This window comes from Triticum aestivum, chromosome 3A, assembly GCF_018294505.1.
Source record: "Triticum aestivum cultivar Chinese Spring chromosome 3A, IWGSC CS RefSeq v2.1, whole genome shotgun sequence".
NCBI lineage: Eukaryota > Viridiplantae > Streptophyta > Magnoliopsida > Poales > Poaceae > Triticum > Triticum aestivum.
In genome coordinates, this window is record NC_057800.1 from 128,213,391 (window position 1) to 128,234,845 (window position 21,455).

Sequence of the window (21,455 nt, forward strand, 5' to 3'; positions counted from 1 at the left end):
ACCGGCAACCATGGAGACCCCCACGGACGCCTCTCTACGGGTCAGCAATGGGACCGACAGTATTATAAGAGCGTTTAGAAATACTTTACAGAGGGAATATTAAGCAAAGAGAACATTTTTCCCTCCAAAGACTAAAAGACACAGGCACCAAACAAAACAAACGAGCAAACATATTCTCAATTTTCACACAAAGAATAGCTAGAGAAGACTGGTTATACTCATTTATTTAAACTGAATATGCTTCAAGTCTCTATCTGATTTAGCCAAAGCAGGAGAGCATCTAATATGAAAAAATAGCGGGGGTCCAAAGAGAAGGGGTTGAATGGGAGCATGGAGAGGCAAGCCAACTGCCCTTGCTCACCTCATCAACGCGCGGACCAAGTACTGAAGCTAGTCAAAATTCGAAATAGTTGGCAGTGCACCATTCCAAATTAGTACCACCAACGACATCTAGTCTTTAATATGCACATACCCTTCCAACCTAGTACTATTAAGCAACTATAGTACTACTGTTAATTGAAAATCAAGGAATTATTAGAACGTAGAGGCTCTGTTCTTTTAAGGTACAAGCAAGCAATAGGAAACATATTAAGAACATGACTACCAAACACACATAGGCATATGATTAGGTAGAAATTCTAGTCCAGAGTATTCCTTTTCATGCAAGGCTACCGACCTGATCCATGACCCAGAAAGTCAGAGCTAAATGTATTTGTACACATACATAAGCAATAGATACAAAAGGATGAGCAGATTTACCTAAGAAACCATAGGCAGTGTAGTAAGGATGGAGGAATCTGAAACCATCGATGACACGAAAGCTGAATAAGCATATCCAATCATATGCATATTGTAAGTCAAAAGTCAAAATTGACCCATTAGTTGGACAGCCAGGTGTACCTCAACTGCAGGCGAACCGAGGGAAAAGAAAGCCGAGTCACCTTGAGCACCACGGTCCGGAAGCCAAGAGCATGAGCAGACCAAAATCAGAATGGATTAACCAGAAAACCCTAGACAAATCCCTAAAAAACAACAAAGCCCTTGATGAGCACATACACACCACAAAGGGAAAGACAAACAAGGGAGCAAATAATCACCTCAGCCATCTTAGAAGCCCACTCGGTGTGCTCTCTCTCCGGCCAACCCGCAAGACAGCCCCAACGCCACGCCACCGTCCCAACCATGAAACAGCCAGAGAAGCAAGGAAGATGGTAAGAAACAAGCCAAATAAAAGGTAATGGTCTCCAATACAGACATTAACCAGCCTAAAGACGCTGTTATTAGAAACATGACACCGTGGTTTCTGCTGGTTTATCAACAAATTAAAACAAGCCATTGAACCGACAACTTGCTTACTCTTAACCAGATGAAATCAAGGACCAACAACAAACAATAAAAGTCAAGAACAACTTATATGCAATAAAGGTATGAGAGAGAAGAAATATTCACATAAGACGACTATAAACACTAGAGCATAAATAAGCAACACCTTTAAATACAAATAGAAAGGGTTCAGGGTTCAATGCATAGTGGGCTCAGATTTGCCTTTCCTCGATCATATAATCTACCCCCGCCATCTCTTGTCACCAGATTAATCTGTTTATACAGTGGAGCTGCCCTGGTTATCATTCAACAAGAATGACCATCCAAGTGTTGGAAATATGCCCTAGAGGCAATAATAAAAGCATTATTATTATTATATTTCCTTGTTCATGATAATTGTCTTTATTCATGCTATAATTGTGTTATCCGGAAATCGTAATACATGTGTGAATAACAGACACCAACATGTCCCTAGTAAGCCTCTAGTTAACTAGCCCGTTGATCAACAGATAGTCATGGTTTCCTGACTATGGACATTGGATGTCATTGATAACGAGATCACATCATTGGAAGAATGATGTGATGGACAAGACCCAATCCTAAACATAGCACAAGATCGTATAGTTCGTTTGCTAGAGTTTTTCCAATGTCAAGTATCCTTTCCTTAGACCATGAGATCGTGTAACTCCTGGATGCCGTAGGAGTGCTTTGGGTGTACCAAACGTCACAACGTAACTGGTTGACTATAAAGGTATACTACGGGTATCTCCGAAAGTATCTGTTGGGTTGACACGGATCAAGACTGGGATTTATCACTCCGTATGACGGAGAGGTATCACTGGGCCCACTCGGTAATGCATCATCATTATGAGCTCATAGTGACCAAGTGTCTGGTCACGGGATCATGCATTACGATACGAGTAAAGTGACTTGTCGGTAACAAGATTGAACGAGGTATTGGGATACCGACGATCGAATCTCGGGCAAGTAACATACCGACTGGCAAAGGGAATTGAATACGGGGTTGCTTGAATCCTCGACATCGTGGTTCATCCGATGAGATCATCGTGGAGCATGTGGGAGCCAACATGGGTATCCAGATCCCGCTGTTGGTTATTGACCGGAGAGTCGTCTCGGTCATGTCTGCATGTCTCCCGAACCCGTAGGGTCTACACACTTAAGGTTCGGTGACGCTAGGGTTGTGAAGATATGTATATGCAGTAACCCGAATGTTGTTCGGAGTCCCGGATGAAATCCCGGACGTCACGAGGAGTTTCAGAATAGTCCGGAGGTAAAGTATTATATATAGGAAGTGCTGTTTCGGCCATCGGGACAAGTTTCGGGGTCACCGGTATTGTACCGGGACCACCGGAAGGGTCCGGCGGTCCACCGGGTGGGGCCACCCATCCCGGAAGGCCCCATGGGCCAAAGTGGGAAGGGGAACCAGCCCATAGTGGGCTGGTGCGCCCCCCTAGGCCCACCCCATGTGCCTAGGGTTGAAACCCCAGGGGTGGGGGGCGCCCCACCTTGCCTTGGGGGCCACTCCAGCCCTGGCCGCCGCCCTCCCTAGGAGATCTCATCTCCTAGGGCCGGCGCCCCCCCTAGGGGAGCCTATATATATGAAGGGGAGGGAGGGGGCAGCCGCACCCTTGAGCCTTTGGCGCCTCCCTCTCCCCTGCTGCACCTCTCTCTCACGTAGTATACGGCGAAGCCCTACTACTGTGACGCCCTGCATCCACCACCACGCCGTCGTGCTGCTGGATCTTCATCAACCTCTCCTTCCCCCTTGCTGGATCAAGAAGGAGGAGACGTCACGCTGACCGTACGTGTGTTGAACGCGGAGGTGTCGTCCGTTCGGCGCTAGGATCTCCGGTGATTTGGATCACGTTGTGTACGACTTCCTCATCCCCGATCTTTGAACGCTTCCGCGCGTGATCTACAAAGGTATGTAGATGCAATCTAATCACTCGTTGCTAGATGAACTCATAGATGGATCTTGGTGAAATCGTAGAAATTTTTTTGTTTTCTGCAACGTTCCCCAACAGTGGCATCATGAGCTAGGTCTATGCGTAGTTCTTCTTGCGCGAGTAGAACACAATTTGTTGTGGGCGTAGATGTTGTCAACTTTCTTGCCGCTACTAGTCTTATCTTGCTTCAACGGTATTGTGGGATGAAGCGGCCCGGACCAACCTTACACGTACGCTTACGTGAGACCGGTTCCACCGACTAACATGCACTAGTTGCATAAGGTGGCTGGCGGGTGTCTGTCTCTCCTACTTTAGTTGGAGCGGATTCGATGAAAAGGGTCCTTATGAAGGGTAAATAGAAGTTGACAAATCAAGTTGTGGCTTTCACGTAGGTAAGAAAACGTTCTTGCTAGAACCCTATTGCAGCCACGTAAAACTTGCAACAACAATTAGAGGACGTCTAACTTGTTTTTGCAGCAAGTGTTTTGTGATGTGATATGGCCAAAGTTGTGATGAATGATGAATGATATATATGTGATGTATGAGATGTTCATGCTATTGTAATAGGAATCACGACTTGCATGTCGATGAGTATGACAACCGGCAGGAGCCATAGGAGTTGTCTTTATTTTTGTATGACCTGCGTGTCATTGAGAAACGGCATGTAAATTACTTTACTTTATTGCTAAACGCGTTAGTCATAGTAGTAGAAGTAATAGTTGGCAAGCAACTTCATGGAGACACGATGATGGAGATCATGATGATGGAGATCATGGTGTCATGCCGGTGACAAGATGATCATGGAGCCCCAAGATGGAGATCAAAGGAGCTATGTGATATTGGCCATATCATGTCACTATTATTATTTGATTGCATGTGATGTTTATCATGTTTTGCATCTTGTTTACTTAGAACGACGGTAGTAAATAAGATGATCCCTCATAATAATTTCAAGAAAGTGTTTCCCCTAACTGTGCACCGTTGCGACAGTTCGTTGTTCCGAAGCACCACGTGATGATCGGGTGTGTTAGATTCCGACGTTCACATACAACGGGTGTAAGACAGATTTACACATGCAAACACTTAGGTTGACTTGACGAGCCTAGCATGTACAGACATGGCCTCGAAACACAGAAGACCGAAAGGTCGAGCATGAGTCGTATAGAAGATACGATCAACATGAAGATGTTCACCGATGTTGACTAGTCCGTCTCACGTGATGTTCGGACACGGCCTAGTTAACTCGGATCATGTTATACTTAGATGACTGGAGGGATGTCTATCTAAGTGGGAGTTCATTGAATAATTTGATTAGATGAACTTAATTATCATGAACTTAGTCTAAATCTTTACAATATGTCTTGTAGATCAAATGGCCAATGTAGTCCTCAACTTCAACGCGTTCCTAGAGAAAACCAAGCTGAAAGACGATGGCGGCAACTATACGGACTGGGTCCGAAACCTGAGGATCATCCTCATAGCTGCCAAGAAAGAATATGTCCTACAAGCACCGCTAGGTGACACACCCGTCCCACAGAACCAAGACGTTACGAACGCTTGGCAGACACGTGTTGATGACTACTCCCTCGTTCAGTGCGGCATGCTTTACAGCTTAGAGCCGGGGCTCCAAAAGCGTTTTGAGAGACATGGAGCATATGAGATGTTCGAAGAGCTGAAAATGGTTTTTCAAGCTCATGTCCGGGTCGAGAGATATAAAGTCTCCGACAAGTTCTTCAGCTGTAAGATGGAGGAGAATAGTTCTGTCAGTGAGCACATACTCACTATGTCTGGGTTACATAACCGCTTGACTCAGCTGGGAGTTAATCTCCCGGATGATGCGGTCATTGACAGAATCCTCAAGTCGCTTCCACCAAGCTACAAGAGCTTTGTGATGAACTTCAATATGCAGGGGACGGAAAAGACCATTCCTGAAGTATTTTCAATGCTGAAATCAGCAGAAGTAGAAGTCAAGAAGGAACATCAAGTATTGATGGTGAATAAAACCACTAAGTTCAAGAAGGGCAAGGGTAAAAAGAACTTCAAGAAGGACGGCAAGGGAGTTGCCGCGCCCGGCAAGCAAGCTGCCGGGAAGAAGCCAAAGAATGGACCCAGGCCCGAGACTGAGTGCTTTTATTGCAAGGGAAGTGGTCACTGGAAGCGAAACTGCCCCAAATACTTAGCGGACAAGAAGGCCGGCAAAACAAAAGGTATATGTGATATACATGTAATTGATGTGTACCTTACCAGTACTCGTAGTAGCTCCTGGGTATTTGATACCGGTGCAGTTGTTCACATTTGTAACTCAAAGCAGGGGCTGCGGAATAAGCGGAGACTGGCAAAGGACAAGGTGGTGATGCGCGTCGGGAATGGTTCCAAGGTCAATGTGATCGCCGTCGGCACGCTACCTCTACATTTACCTTCGGGATTAGTTTTAAACCTTAATAATTGTTATTTAGTGCCAGCTTTGAGCATGAACATTGTATCGGGATCTCGTTTAATTCAAGATGGCTACTCATTTCAATCCGAGAATAATGGTTGCTCTATTTATATGAGAGATATGTTTTATGGTCATGCTCCGATGGTGAATGGTTTATTCTTAATGAATCTCGAGCGTAATGCTACACATGTTCATAGTGTGAGTACCAAAAGATGTAAGGTTGATAATGATAGTCCCACATACTTGTGGCACTGCCGCCTTGGTCACATAGGTGTCAAACGCATGAAGAGGCTCCATGCAGATGGACTTTTAGAGTCTCTTGATTATGAATCATTTGACACGTGCGAACCATACCTCATGGGTAAAATGACCAAGACTCCGTTCTCAGAAACAATGGAGCGAGCAACCAACTTATTGGAAATCATACATACTGATGTGTGCGGTCCAATGAGTGTTGAGGCTCGCGGTGGCTATCGTTATGTTCTCACCCTCACTGATGACTTGAGTAGATATGGATATGTCTACTTAATGAAACACAAGTCTGAGACCTTTGAAAAGTTCAAGAAATTTCAGAGTGAGGTTGAGAATCAACGTGATAGAAAAATCAAGTTTTTGTGATTAGATCGTGAAGGAGAATACTTGAGTCATGAATTTGGCACACACTTAAGAAAATGTGGAATAGTTTTACAACTCACGCCGCCTGGAACATCTCAGCGTAATGGTGTGTCCGAACGTCGTAATCGCACTCTATTAGATATGGTGCGATCTATGATGTCTCTTACCGATTTACCACTGTCATTTTGAGGCTATGCTTTAGAGACTGCCGCATTCACTTTAAATAGGGCTCCGTCGAAATCCGTTGAGACGACACCGTATGAATTATGGTTTGGGAAGAAACCTAAGTTATCGTTTCTAAAAGTTTGGGGATGCGATGCTTATGTCAAGAAACTTCAACCTGAAAAGCTCGAACCCAAGTCGAAAAAATGCGTCTTCATAGGATACCCTAAAGAAACCATTGGGTATACCTTCTACCTCAGATCCGAAAGCAAGATCTTTGTTGCCAAGAATGGATCCTTTCTAGAGAAGGAGTTTCTCTCGAAAGAAGTGAGTGGGAAAAAAGTAGAACTTGATGAAGTACTACCTCTTGAACCAGAAAAGGGCGCAACTCAAGAAAATGTTCCTGAGGTGCCTGCACCGACTAGAAAGGAAGTTAATGATGATGATCAAGATACTTCTGATCAAGCTCCTACTGAAATTCGTAGGTCCACAAGGACACGTTCCGCACCAGAGTGGTACGGCAACCCTGTCTTGGAAATCATGTTGTTAGACAACGATGAACCTTCGAACTATGAAGAAGCGATGGCGGACCCGGATTCCGACAAATGGCTAGAAGCCATGAAATCCGAGATAGGATCCATGTATGAAAACGAAGTGTGGACTTTGACTGACTTGCCTGTTGAGCGACGAGCCATAGAAAATAAATGGATCTTTAAGAAAAAGACAGACGCGGATGGTAATGTGACCATCTTTAAAGCTCGGCTTGTCGCTAAGGGTTATCGACAAGTTCAAGGGGTTGACTACGATGAGACTTTCTCACCGGTAGCGAAGCTGAAGTCCGTCCGAATAATGTTAGCAGTTGCCGCATACTATGATTATGAGATATGGCAAATGGACGTCAAAACGGCATTCCTTAATGGTTTCCTTAAGGAAGAATTGTATATGATGCAGCCGAAAGGTTTTGTCGATCCTAAGAATGCTGACAAGGTGTGCAAGCTCCAACGCTCGATTTATGGGCTGGTGCAAGCATCTCGGAGTTGGAACATTCGCTTTGATGAGATGATCAAAGCGTTTGGATTTACGCAGACTTATGGAGAAGCCTGCGTTTACAAGAAAGTGAGTGGGAGCTCTGTAGCATTTCTCATATTATATGTAGATGACATACTTTTGATGGGAAATGATATAGAACTCTTGGACAGTATTAAGGCTACTTGAATAAGAGTTTTTCAATGAAGGACCTTGGAGAAGCTGCTTATATATTAGGCATCAAGATCTATAGAGATAGATCGAGATGCCTCATAGGTCTTTCACAAAGCACATACCTTGATAAGATATTAAAAAAGTTCAATATGGACCAGTCTAAGAAGGGGTTCTTACCTGTGTTACAAGGTATGAAATTGAGCTCAGCTCAATGTCCGACCACGGCAGAAGATATAGAAGAGATGAGTGTCATCCCCTATGCCTCAGCCATAGGTTCTATTATGTATGCCATGCTGTGTACCAGACCTGATGTAAACCTTGCCGTAAGTTTGGTAGGAAGGTACCAAAATAATCCCGGCAAGTAACACTGGACAGCGGTCAAGAATATCCTGAAGTACCTGAAAAGGACTAAGGAAATGTTTTTCGTTTATGGAGGTGACGAAGAGCTCGTCATAAAGGGTTACGTCGACGCTAGCTTCGACACAGATCTGAATGACTCTAAGTCACAAACCGGATACGTGTATATTTTGAATGGTGGGGCAGTAAGCTGGTGCAGTTGCAAGCAGAGCGTCGTGGCGGGATCTACATGTGAAGCGGAGTACATGGCAGCCTCGGAGGCAGCACATGAAGCAATTTGGGTGAAGGAGTTCATCACCGACCTAGGAGTCATACCCAATGCGTCGGGGCCGATCAAACTCTTCTATGACAACACTGGAGCTATTGCACTTGCCAAGGAGCCTAGGTTTCACAAGAAGATAATGCACATCAAGCGTCGCTTCAACTCCATTCGTGAAAATGTTCAAGATGGAGACATAGAGATTTGTAAAATACATACGGACATGAATGTAGCGGATCCGTTGACTAAACCTCTCCCTAGAGCAAAACATGATCAACACCAGAATTTCATGGGTGTTCGATTCATCACAATGTAACTAGATTATTGACTCTAGTGCAAGTGGGAGACTGTTGGAAATATGCCCTAGGGCAATAATAAAAGCATTATTATTATTATATTTTCTTGTTCATGATAATTGTCTTTATTCATGCTATAATTGTGTTATCCGGAAATCGTAATACATGTGTGAATAACAGACACCAACATGTCCCTAGTAAGCCTCTAGTTGACTAGCCCGTTGATCAACAGATAGTCATGGTTTCCTGATTATGGACATTGGATGTCATTGATAACGAGATCACATCATTGGGAGAATGATGTGATGGACAAGACCCAATCCTAAACATAGCACAAGATCGTATAGTTCGTTTGCTAGAGTTTTTCCAATGTCAAGTATCCTTTCCTTAGACCATGAGATCGTGTAACTCCCGGATGCCGTAGGAGTGCTTTGGGTGTATTAAACGTCACAACGTAACTGGTTGACTATAAAGGTATACTACGGGTATCTCCGAAAGTGTCTGTTGGGTTGACACGGATCAAGACTGGGATTTGTCACTCTGTATGACGGAGAGGTATCACTGGGCCCACTCGGTAATGCATCATCATTATGAGCTCATAGTGACCAAGTGTCTGGTCACGGGATCATGCATTACGATACGAGTAAAGTGACTTGCCGGTAACGAGATTGAACGAGGTATTGGGATACCGACGATCGAATCTCGGGCAAGTAACATACTGACTGGCAAAGGGAATTGAATACGGGGTTGCTTGAATCTTCGACATCGTGGTTCATCCGATGAGATCATCGTGGAGCATGTGGGAGCCAACATGGGTATCCAGATCCCGCTGTTGGTTATTGACCGAAGAGTCGTCTCGGTCATGTCTGCATGTCTCCCAAACCCGTAGGGTCTACACACTTAAGGTTCGGTGATGCTAGGGTTGTGAAGATATGTATATGCAGTAACCCGAATGTTGTTCGGAGTCCCGGATGAGATCCGGGACGTCACGAGGAGTTTCAGAATAGTCCGGAGGTAAAGTATTATATATAGGAAGTGCTGTTTCGGCCATCGAGACAAGTTTCGGGGTCACCGGTATTGTACCGGGACCACCGGAAGGGTCCGGGGGTCCACCCATCCCGGAGGGCCCCATGGGCCAAAGTGGGAAGGGGAACCAGCCCATAGTGGGCTGATGCGCCCCCCTAGGCCCACCCCATGCGCCTAGGGTTGAAACCCTAGGGGTGGGGGGCGCCCCACCTTGCCTTGAGGGCCACTCCAGCCCTGGCCGCCGCCCTCCCTAGGAGATCTCATCTCCTAGGGCCGGCGCCCCCCTTAGGGGAGCCTATATATATGAAGGGGAGGGAGGGGGCAGCCGCACCCTTGAGCCTTTGGCGCCTCCCTCTCCCCTGCTGCACCTCTCTCTCACGTAGTATACGGCGAAGCCCTACTACTGTGACGCCCTGCATCCACCACCACGCCGTCGTGCTGCTGGATCTTCATCAACCTCTCCTTCCCCCTTGCTGGATCAAGAAAGAGGAGACGTCACGCTGACCGTACGTGTGTTGAACGCGGAGGTGCCATCCGTTCGGCGCTAGGATCTCCGGTGATTTGGATCACGTTGTGTACGACTTCCTCATCCCCGATCTTTGAACGCTTCCGCGCGTGATCTACAAAGCTATGTAGATGCAATCTAATCACTCGTTGCTAGATGAACTCATAGATGGATCTTGGTGAAATCGTAGAAAATTTTTTGTTTTCTGCAACGTTCCCCAACACCAAGGACATCACATGATCAAAAAGGATTCTAGAGACAAGAGGGAGGACCCAACTTGATACCCGCAGGTGCCTTGATTGCTCAAAGGCACACTTATTTCAGCCACAGCGAATCATCATCGCCCTAGCAAGGATGGCTTCCGACCGGTGGGCCACGTGCGAATAAAAAGGGTTCAGGGTTCAATGCATATGGGCTCAGATTTGCCTTTCCTCGATCATATAATCTACCCCCATCATCTCTTATCACCAGATCAATGACCATCCAAAGGACAGAACAATAAGTATCACAGGATCAAAAAGGATTCTAGAGACAAGAGGGAGGACCCAACTTGATACCCACGGCTAATCATCATCGCCCTAGCAAGAATGGCTTCCGACCGATGGGGCACGTGATTCAAACGCGGTGGCACGAGATATCTCATTTTGGGAGTAACTATTCATTCCAGCAGTAATTTTTTTTATCCGACGGACAAGGTCATTACAGGGGTCGATCCGACGGCCCAAGATCCATCAAGCAACCAGATCCGACGGCCAGGAATCCCAAATCGCTAAGGAGCGGCCTGAGGAGTTTCTATTCTTATTTCTGGATGGATGGACTTATTTCTGGATTTCTGGATGGATCACCGGATCAATATGTTCTTACGAGGGTTTAACTGCCCTGGTTATCACTCATTAGAAATGACCATCCAAGGACAAAGCCACTAAAATAAGAACGTGCTCAAAACAGCTCAAAGAAACGAGGGAGGATCCAAATTAATACCCACAAGTGCCTCGACTGCTTGAGAGCATGCCTATATCAGCCATAACTGATCATCATAGCCCTGGCCATGTCCCATATAGTAGCCGAAGCAGAGCAGGGGAAGATGGAGCTCACAGAGGGAGGTTGTAGCCGAGGCAGTACTCAGAGGGCACCGGGGTTACGCCTGAACGCCATCCAACCAGTGAGGAACCACATCGGAGTTGCGCCTTGCACCATCCTGCCGACGAGCACGAAAGCCATGGGCACCGAAGTGGCCAAGGAGGTGAGGAGGTGATGTATAGCACATCTAGGAGCACCATCAGAGACGACCGGGGCAACGAGCAGGCAGGGAGAGAGGCAAGGCGGCAGGGAGAGGAAAGGGCGCGACGCAAGTGCAGACCTGCAGGGAGCGGAACATCAGCTATTTTTTCTTTCATAGTATATAGGAACTATCAAACATATCATATAAGTGCAATCATCTTTGATAATATAAGAGAGCATAGAAATCACAGAGCTTGTTTAAGATATTTTGTCACATCAAGTAGTTTAGATAAGAAAAGCCTAACCTACATGGCAGTGGTCCCACGTGTCAGCTCCTAGGAGAAATTAATTGTTTAAAAAATGCAGTGACTAGGATTCGAACCCGTTCACAGTCACTTTGAATCAGGCGCTACTAACCACTAAGAACATGCTAATTCTTTATACATTTGAAGATACCTTTCTTCCGGAGTACATCACAAAGATTGGTACAAAACATTGCCATATCGCATATAGTGTGCCGTGACCAACCCAACTGAAACTTTACAATATGGCAAGGATATAATATTATGACGATGCAGTTTGATTATAATCAAATCAATCAAACAGCTATGCAAGTATGATTTCTATCAACAAAGAGCAACATCACGCCAGTCCTAAATTGCAGGATAGGTGCTTACCATATTTTCTATGATTCGCATGCATTTATTAGAATATATATGATGCATTTACTTTGGTTTTTCAGCCGTCGCGGTCGAAAGCTTTAAACTTGACTTGTACTCTACAAAGTCACCGCAAGAGGCAGAGCCGCCGGCAATGCCATGGCCACCACCAGTTTTACCCGCGGCATTGCGGGAGCGCCCGCGAGCAGCCGCGGATGAGGGGCGACCAACACATACCCAAAAGGAAAATGGCAATCAGCTATAAATAAAGAATTTGTTTATTTTTATAGAAATGACGGCGGGGTAGACCTGAAAACAAGTGACCAAACTTCAACTTGAAGCAACAACACACAGAAGTAATTTTCACCGATTTGTTATAAAACTAACATGAATATGGGACTGATCCAAAGATCCCGTTCCTTCGAACCTAGCTGGACCATATAACATATCAAACTAACTATATAACGTTGCCCATGATCACCGTCCAACACAAAGGTCTCATCAGCGACACCTCACGTCCTTCACATAAGAGTGTGGATTTTTCATACCCTCATGTATAATTAGAAGAACATGAACTGGAGTTATATATTGATAGTTACCATGGATGTGAACTGGAGTAAGACCGTTTTGTTTCCTGTAATTCACTATAAATGTTCTCAACCTCGGGATACTCTTCAAAACACTTTCTTCATGATCTTATCACACCGTGCATCCATCCATCCATTTTCAGCTTTACATCGGCAATGAAAGTAATAATAATACAAAACAGTGAGATACATACATGTGTGCTCCAAGTTATATATACCTCTGAAAGGAAATTAAGAGAAATCCCACCTCAAAGTTTCTGGGTGATTGGACAGCTAATAATCCTGATTGCTAGCCATTGCCGATTGACCTTATTGTATATTCCAAAGCTGCAAAGAAAGGAAGCATTGCAAGTAAGTAAAGAACTTTGATCACATCATGCAAGTTCTATTACTCTCGGAATTGTAAGTAGCAATAGCTTGTTTGGGGAAGCATGAGAAGCATTGCCACAAACAGTAAAGGGTTTAGAAACACATTTTCTTTGGGCATCATAGAAAAGATATAAACTCTGAAATATTCAGTGACACTTTGCCAGAATTCTGTGCTTAACCGAAGCGGGATAGTTGTGTAATAGCATCCTCTCCTCTCAGTGTGTGCAGGCGCTTTCTTGGCAAATTTGTCTTCTCTAAGTGTTTCCATCAATCGTCTCCCCATATCCATTTGGGGAGCTCTATCCATCCATGATGTCTCCAATGCAATTGCCACCAATTGGCTCTGTACAAATCAAACACACATAACCAGCAACTCATTAGTTGGTTCTATCAAAAATGTCTTAAATACAGGCTGCTCTGTAACTATTAAGGGTACGAGAAAAATCAAAATGCATCAGACTTACCAAGGCGTTCAATGACACTTTGTGACAAGTAGCTTTAAAGTTGTTTCCAGTCTCCAAAAGAATCCAAATTGTATGGGCCAAGCTGACCATCGAACTCGAAACGTTTTACTGCTTCAGAGTATCCGATTTCCTACCATAAAACAAAGTTCAATATTCTTGGCTTCTAGCCCAAGAAAAATCAAACATATGCAATCCCTAGTTTGAGGTATTAATATGTTATATGTTACAGTTAATAACAGGAAGGTCGACTATTTCCAATATGTTGCAATTTTGAGACGCCGGACAAATACAGTTTTGGTAGTCCATATTTCATATATTATTCATAAACCAGCTGCAAGGAAAATGAGCTGAACATAAATTAGGCAAATTTATGTACTTTGGCATATTAAATTATCATCTGGTGCGGATTTGGTAGGTTAGGCACTTCAGAGAAGTAGTAATCCCATTGGGGCAATGCATCTTCTGTTTTATTATCAACTCAATTAGTTATTTGTAAGGTTTCAAAATGCTTTAAAATTTACAAGATATATTGAATATTGATACCTAGAGTTTTGCAGTTACAGTACAAGGCGCAAATACAAGATTTGCAACAACTGAGGAAGCTGACGCTGCCATACTAATATTTCGCAAAATGCAATATAGTTATCCTAACGCAATATTGGCCAATACCAGTATAGTCTCAACTATCAAGTGATGTACTATGTGCAAGAAGACAAGAGAACAACAGCTACAGTGGACCTGCAATGATAAATTCCACACAAAATCAATGGAAACAAAAAAAGTATAACTGAAAGAGAAGAACAACATCTCTAGGCAAGAGAATGGATCACCTGGGCGTCTTCAGAGTGGTTGTGCTGGGGAGAACCGATGCCCGCGGCGGCCGTGTCGTGCTGGGGAGAACCGACGCAGGCGGCGGCCGTGTCGCATTGGGCCTCCTCGTTGCTGAAGGGCGCTCCAGCAGTGTGCATTTGCACATTTAAGCCTCAATGCACGTACTCCAAATCTCCCAATGCAGCAACATATGCTACAGATTATAAGTCACCTAAGGTGAACACATGTGCTCCATTTGAATGCCTCAAGGCCCCCCAAATCAGCTGACCGCATCTCCAATATAAGAAACAAACAAATATGAAGGCGCCTTACCTCGGGTCGTCTCTGCACAGACGCAAGGATGAAGGTCCAGTGCTTCCTCGGCATGGTCGAACAGGAGGTGTTGCGGGCCGGCAGCGGGCAGTGGCTCAGCCTCCTCACCCACTCCTAGCGTTAGAGGGGAGCGATGGGAGGGGAGGAGGAAGGGTGGAGCAGTATGCGGCCTGACGATGGGAAGGAGACGCGAGAGGAGGAGGACGGGAGGGGAAGAGGAGTCGGCCAAGGCGGCAGCCGGCTGGATGAAGGAGATGGCGGCGAGGTGGGATTGGCTCTCCTCGACCTCGCAGAAGACGGGACGGCGGCACGTCGGCCACATCACCCGCGGCCGGGTACCCGGGCGAGCAGTGGCGGCGGCGGCCAGCGGCGAGGCAGGGAGGCGGGCGCGGCAGAAGACGAGACGACGGCACGCCGGCCTCGTCGCGCGCGGCCCCCATCTCTCTAGATGGGCGGCGTGAGGCCGGGGATGGGTGCCCGGGCGAGCGGCGGCGCCGGCGCCGGCGGCAGGGCAGGGAGGCGGGCGCGAGGTAGGGTTTGGATGGGGAGAGAGAGGTGAGGGCGCGGGCGCGAGTGCGCGAGGAGGCGGCGGCTACGGTTCACCAGGGGAGCCAGCCCTTTTATACGCCCACCACGCGAAATGACCAAAATGCCCTGGTGAGGGCATGATATTTACATTTTGTTGCCATTACTATTCATTCCAGCAGTAACTTTTTTTTATCCGACGGACGAGGTCACTCCAGGGCTCGATCCGACAGCTCGGATCGCATCAAGCGCGCAGATCCAACGGTCCAGAATCGCGATCGCTGAGAAGGCTTGTGCATCCATCCGTCTCTTATTTCTGGATTCTGGATTTATGTTATGTTTGAGATGCTCTGCATTTCAGATGAATAATAGATCTATAATCCTTTCGAAAAAAGTTAAACTCCCTTAGAATTATGTAGAACTTTGTGGATTTGCTTTTTTCACTAAATCACCAGTGCATTACTTCCTCGGTAAAGAAATATAAAAGCATTTAGATCACTACTAAAAGCAACGCTCTCTTATAGTATGTTTTACGGAGGGAGTATAAAATATGATCATAGATAGAAAAATCCGCTTTGTAGCGTGTTTCGACGTTACCAAAATGTTGAACAAAGCACCAGATGTCCAGATCCACCGCATAGCAAATGTCAATGTGCGAAGCGACGACCACTTTCCCCAAGGGAGAAAAATTGCTCCCAGGTTGGCCGAGGCCTCCAAAACAAGAAAGAAGTATCCAGCAAACACCCACCTCGCAGCGAAGCATTCCAAGAAAAACAGTAGCCGCTGTCCTCCGGTCGCCGTCAGAAAATACCCCTCGATCTCCGGCCATCTTCTTCCCCCGTCGTCCCCGCCGACGAAGTACCAGCCATGGCATCTCCTTCCTCCTCCTCCGCCTCCTGCTCCTACTACTCGTGCCCCGCGCCCCACCACCCGCGCTTCCGGCGATCCCTCCGGCGGCCGCCTCTCCCGCGGGTGCGCCCCTCCTCGACGCCGTCCTCCCGCCGACCCTCCGCCGTGCAGGTGAGCTCCTAGATCTCTCGATCCGCCCCAATTCCTCGTAGAGTTTGTTTTTCGCCTCGTTATTGCCGCCGTATTCATCGAAGCGTAGGCGACAGGTGATCTCCACCAGCTGCCATTTTTCAGATTTTTAGTTCCAAATGGTCAGGCCGTTGGTTGTTGCAGTAGCCGGTAGTCGCATGCTGATACTGCTGCGCGTTTCAGTTCAAACTAACATACGCCACCAAATGATTCACAAGATGGACGTGCGGTGGAATTGATCTCGCTGCTATTACCCTTCTTCAGGAGTCCCAGTTCGGAAGCATCCCATCCAGACCCACACGCAGGCGTGGTTCCATTCAAATCCCCACATCATTTGATGATGTACTGTGCTGTTTCTCTTCTTCAAATTCAGGTAGCAGTGCTGCACCACGAATTGGATTGTTTTACCAGTTGCAGTGACTTGGTGTAGGATCTGGGGGATTTCTCGCTGGTGCATCATGACGACGAGGATGATGCATTTGGTGTTGTTCTGTATTCAAGTGAGAGTGATTGGAGCGACGATGAGGTTGTGTTAACTCAAATTGGGGATGTTGAGTTGCCAACGATGATGACCGAGAGGCGCTTCAAGGCGGCAGAGGGTGCGATAACCATTGCTGCCCATAGGCTCGCCACCATTGGGAAAGGGCAAAGGAAGAGCAGGTAAATTATCTAGCTTTTCAGATCACAAGCGGAATACAAACAACTGTAGCTCATTCAAGTAGCTCTACAGCGATAAGTCATATACCATCATGATAATATGGCTAGGTGTCGGCATTGTATTACAACGAGTTGTATTGTATATTGTGTAATTTTCCAGCGAACATCACACACTTAACGAATATGCTGTTGTATAGTATAGTGTGTAATTTTCCAGGAATAATACACACTTAGCTGTGGAGTAATAATGGTAATATATTAAGATCATATGTGATGACCTTCCAGATTAATATTGTGCTAGAAAGGTTATGTAATTCTTATTCTTCACGGTCAACTGAACACAAAGACTGCCGAACCAATAAGAACAGATAGGCTCTTAGAAATGTGTTTGCTAGTTTCTGAGTTCTGACTAAAGTTTCTTACATCAATTCCCAGAACTCGACAAGGGCTGATGAATAATGTTGGGCTGATTGCTTTCCTAGCAGTGCAACTTTTGTTTGTCGACTGGTGTTCGTGGTGGATTGTTAGGCTACCTCTGGACTCATTTTATTTGACACGCCCTTTTTTAATATCAGCAGTTCTATCCACATTAGCTGGATTTATTTTTGCACCCATTGCTGATAGAATGAAGATTCATCATTTCCGGAGGAGAGGGAAGCCTATATCTCCATCCAACGGAAAACCAACCCCAGCAATGGGAGGACTGTTCTTCGTTCCGATTGGTATTTTGGTTGCAAGAAGAAATGTTGGTTCAAACTCAAGTGGAGTAAATGGAGCAGCTATAATAACCATCATATTTGCAGTAGTTGGGTTACTTGACGATATTTCAAACCTTGTCATGGATCGCAATCATAAAATACCTCAGTGGATAAGATTTTTGGTTCAGGTAAGTGATGCTTTTGTCAAATTATGATAGGGTGCCCTTTACATGTTACAGTAAATGCAACTTAGAAGTAATCTCGTATTCCTTGCAGACTGCTGCTGGTATCTACTTCTTTATCTGGCTGGGTTCTGCAAATATTTCAACACCATACAACATGTAAGCATTATTGCAACTGATGTGTGCCTTGAAGCTGGGTCAGTTTGATTTAGTGCTTGATCAGTTATGCTATCTTGTGATTGTGGTTGGTTTTTGAGTTGGTGTTCTTAACATGAAAAGCAAAATCTTTCTTAATTGCCTAAAGGATTGTCACAGAGTACAGCCCAAGGATCATACATCATTTTATCTGTGGGCTGCGGCCTCCAATGGTGTCACTTTATCTTAGTGCGTACTTACACAACTAATGTTGGTTTTGAACTCACGTTGGTAACTAGTACCAATGTTTACCTGTTAATTTTAGAGTGGATGGTGCTTTCCTGATTATACTTTGAAGATGTCTAAATTCCTACATCATATCTTGGTATACTGGGCACATTATATGACCCTTAATTCTCTGATCACGCGTTACAGGAAAAGATATAAAAAATATCACAGTTTAATATTTAGGTTGACTGTCTCAACTTTACTTATTCTACTTTGTTCATGAAGGAAATTCATTGTTCCTCTGCCTCCGTCATTTGGTCTTGCATTCATGGGGAAAGTTTATCTGGTTCTGGCTACAGTATGTTCTCTTTCCATGGGTACTGGAGTAACATTGGTTGATGGTCTTGATGGTTTGGCTGGTGGTGTTGCTGCTTTGGCACTCGTTGGATTGTCTGTTGCCGCTCTTCCAATTTGCTCGGGTACTTTGTTATTTCTGCCTATTAACATGTTTTCTCAAAGTTGTAATCCCGCATCGTAATTAATTCCTTATAGCATACTAGTTTTTGCTCCTGTCATCATTTTTTCGATAAAGGGTGACAAACCTATTTTATACATGACATCACGTAATGGTCTATTGTACCCATTTAATTTGTTCTGGAGCTTTTCATGCATCTATGCTCCACTTGCTGAAAAGGGTTCAACGCAGTGTTTTTAAGTTTGGAAAAAAATGTTATGTGTAGTCATTAGTCAGGGTAGATGGTGTATCGGAACTGAATTCCATAGTATGATGCAAAGGGGTCACCTAAATGGATACCTCCCTGTTGACTTCTTCGAATTCATCTTCATGATCTTCTACCTTTTGTTAAATCTAATGAGGTCTTGTGTGAATCAATTATTCACAATTGTTGCAGAGCTGAGTGTTTTTGGAGCATCTATGTCAGGTGCTTGCACCGGCTTTCTTTTACATAACAGATATAGGGCCTCAATAGTTATGGGTCGAGTTGGCTCTTTTGCACTTGGAGGAGCACTTGCTACAATTGCAGCATGTAGTGGAATGTTCATTCCTATGTTAATTGCATGCAGCGTCTTCTTTCTCGAGCTGCTTGTGGTAATATTGCAGGTATAGTACTGTTTGTATTTATCGTTTTACCTCAATAATTATGATATATGCTTACTGTTGACACCCTTTAGTTACTGTTATACATCATTTGCATGTGCAGTGAGCATGAGTTGAATTATGATATTTATTTGCTTTCCAGTGGATAGTGGTTAAACATGGAGCAGTTGATCACTGGATCATTCTGTCTCTGTCAATTGTGTGACTATGCTTTACACCTTTTATCACGATCCTGTGTCTAGTCATAATCGACATTTGCTATGATTCTGCAGCACTAAACCCTCTAGTTCATGTTATCCTCTATCCCTTCGTGGCCCGGAGTCATGAGCCCTATGTGCTAGTTCATTGTGCTTGTTGTACTGAACAAGGGCCTTCTGTGAAGCCCTTTTGGTATTATTGGCAATTGGCATGCATTACTCTGCGACTTAACTATCAGTTTGTGAGCAATGAGACATCGCATAGAAACATATCTAGCTAGACTTATTTTTTGCTTCAGGATCCTTTACTGATTATCCTAGTTTATTCACAGTTCATAAAGAAGTTTCAGTTACTAATTATTTCTACGACGCATTGTGTCTATATGTCTGCTAATCGTTTTCATCCTCCAGTCCTGTAAGAACACAAAATAGTGCAATGTGCACTATATTTCTCTGTCTAATGGTGGCATTTCAGCTGATAAGATCATAATGTATCGTCATGTCCCATTTCTGTCTCAGGTTCCTTTGAGCATGACTCTGAAGCACATCCATGGGACAAACAGATCTTTCCAGCGAATTCTTCCCTCGCATTACTATCTTAGACTGTGGGGCATAAAGGAGCCTTATATCGTGGCGGGTGCATACATCATGACATGCTTCTTAACTGTGTTGGCAGGATACCTTGGTCTCGTCTCAGCGTAAATAGAAAGCATAGGTTACCATTCATTCATTGCTTCTATTTCATTTCTGTAGTGCACTTCTAGAATGGTAGATGCTTCAGGCTTCAGCATGCCCGAGCGTAAGGTTCACTGATATACTACAGATTTACAGAATTTTGCGTGTGGAGTTTCTAGGACACCTCAAATGAAGTCGTGCAGTGTAGTACCATGGGTTGTTGTATCCTCTTCCTCGCAGAAAGCTGTACTCCCTCTGATCCAAAATAAATTTGAACTAAAACAACGACATTTATTTTGGATCGGAGGGAGTAGCATCTTTGTATACTGAAGTACTGAACTATTGCTTCAACTGACGTGTTGTTCATCTATCTTTTAATGTAACTCCACCTCCAGAGTATATTGCACATCTGATGGCTTATGCTTATGGCTTGATGGATGGGTACCCCTCTTGGGCCTGATGTTTCTACGCACGTCAGTGGTTTTTTTGGTTTATATGCTTGCTTGTGTCATAATGAGGCCGTGAAAGTAAATTTGTAATAAATGAAAAAGGCAAACACCAGGAAGACGGCACGAAGAGCATAGTGCAGAGAAGCCAAGAAGAACTGAAGAAGGCGCGCTGATGATCAAGCTGGTCATGGGGGAGGTGTACGCGAGAGGACATGGCTGGAACCCTATGGCAAGGAGGATTGCATGATTCGCTGTGCTTTTGGGAGACCTTTGGCATGCTGGCTGATCAGTGGCTCTTGGCTGTGCTTATTGTGTGTGGTATGTTGGTTGTGCTTCCAGTCTGAATGATGTGGTTTATTTTGCTTCGAGTAGCGAGTTGTTTCGGTTTGAAAAGGAGGATGATCCCCGGCCTCTGCATCTGGAAGAGTGTCTGCTTGAGTAGTGGCGGAGCCAGAGCCCGGCGACCCTGGGCAGTTGCCCGGGCTCGCTAGGACGCGCCAGCTACGATGGCCTCCATAGATCAAGGAAAAATCGTCAAACGCAATTGTGTTTTACCCGGCCAGCTGGGCTGGCTATGGCTACGTGTGGTGTGTAGTGGTACGATGAGAAGTAGGCCCACTGGCCTACCGGCCTAGCAAGCAGCCTGTTTCGCTGTTGCTTACTCGAGAAGACTAGAAGCACGTGTCTCAAAAAAAAAGAGACTACAAGGACAAGAAAAAAAGGACTAGCATGACCGTGATATTTTCTCAAAAAAAAAGGACGATGATTGGTCCATCGCTCCACCTCGCCACGATCTGCCTGTTCGGCTGTTCGACAGGCTTATTTGTGGGTTGAAATTTTGAGGTCAGAGTGTGGGGTGTTCGACAGACTTACTCGGGGTTTAAATTTTGAGTACCTCACTATAAATTAAATTTGTATACGACTACTTTTTTTTGCGGGTGAAATAATGTATTACTCAACCATA

At 45.0% G+C, this 21,455-nt stretch overlaps 1 protein-coding gene and 1 long non-coding RNA gene across 9 annotated transcripts; one reads left to right on the forward strand and one right to left on the reverse strand.

Moving 5' to 3' along the window:
* Positions 1 to 9,789: 9,789 nt before the first annotated feature.
* On the reverse strand, positions 9,790 to 15,184 carry LOC123060654 (uncharacterized). Of its 6 annotated transcripts, none has more exons than XR_006428083.1 (7): positions 14,591 to 15,171; positions 14,278 to 14,489; positions 14,117 to 14,185; positions 13,448 to 13,577; positions 12,862 to 13,326; positions 12,627 to 12,757; positions 9,790 to 11,507 (listed from the first exon to the last, which is right to left on the reverse strand). It is a non-coding gene; the product is annotated as an uncharacterized lncRNA (long non-coding RNA). The 6 variants fall into 6 exon arrangements; XR_006428079.1 differs by having other exon boundaries at positions 9,791 to 11,507; positions 14,278 to 14,471; XR_006428078.1 differs by lacking the exon at positions 14,117 to 14,185 and having other exon boundaries at positions 9,793 to 11,507; positions 12,862 to 12,941; positions 13,163 to 13,326; positions 14,278 to 14,471.
* Positions 15,185 to 15,809: 625 nt separating this feature from the next.
* LOC123060653 (phospho-N-acetylmuramoyl-pentapeptide-transferase homolog) lies at positions 15,810 to 20,448 on the forward strand. 3 transcript variants are annotated; one of them, XM_044483451.1, is made up of 8 exons: positions 15,810 to 16,135; positions 16,418 to 16,495; positions 16,584 to 16,813; positions 17,246 to 17,696; positions 17,785 to 17,849; positions 18,339 to 18,532; positions 18,965 to 19,173; positions 19,887 to 20,448. In XM_044483451.1, exons 1-8 carry the CDS (start codon positions 15,983 to 15,985, stop codon positions 20,067 to 20,069), a joined length of 1,563 nt encoding a protein of 520 aa, XP_044339386.1. In that variant the 5' UTR covers positions 15,810 to 15,982; the 3' UTR covers positions 20,070 to 20,448. The 3 variants fall into 3 exon arrangements, with proteins under 3 accessions (XP_044339386.1, XP_044339387.1, XP_044339389.1); XM_044483452.1 differs by lacking the exons at positions 15,810 to 16,135; positions 16,418 to 16,495 and having other exon boundaries at positions 17,386 to 17,696; XM_044483454.1 differs by lacking the exons at positions 15,810 to 16,135; positions 16,418 to 16,495 and having other exon boundaries at positions 17,389 to 17,696.
* Positions 20,449 to 21,455: the final 1,007 nt, after the last annotated feature.

Excerpts from the sequence above, each read along its gene's own strand:
- LOC123060653 (XM_044483451.1), top strand. The coding sequence starts at position 15,983 with ATGGCATCTCCTTCCTCCTCCTCCGCCTCCTGCTCCTACTACTCGTGC. Across the intron at positions 16,814-17,245 it reads AAAGGGCAAAGGAAGAGCAG|AACTCGACAAGGGCTGATGA; the intron begins GTAAATTATCTA and ends ATCAATTCCCAG. Across the intron at positions 19,174-19,886 it reads TGCTTGTGGTAATATTGCAG|GTTCCTTTGAGCATGACTCT; the intron begins GTATAGTACTGT and ends TTTCTGTCTCAG.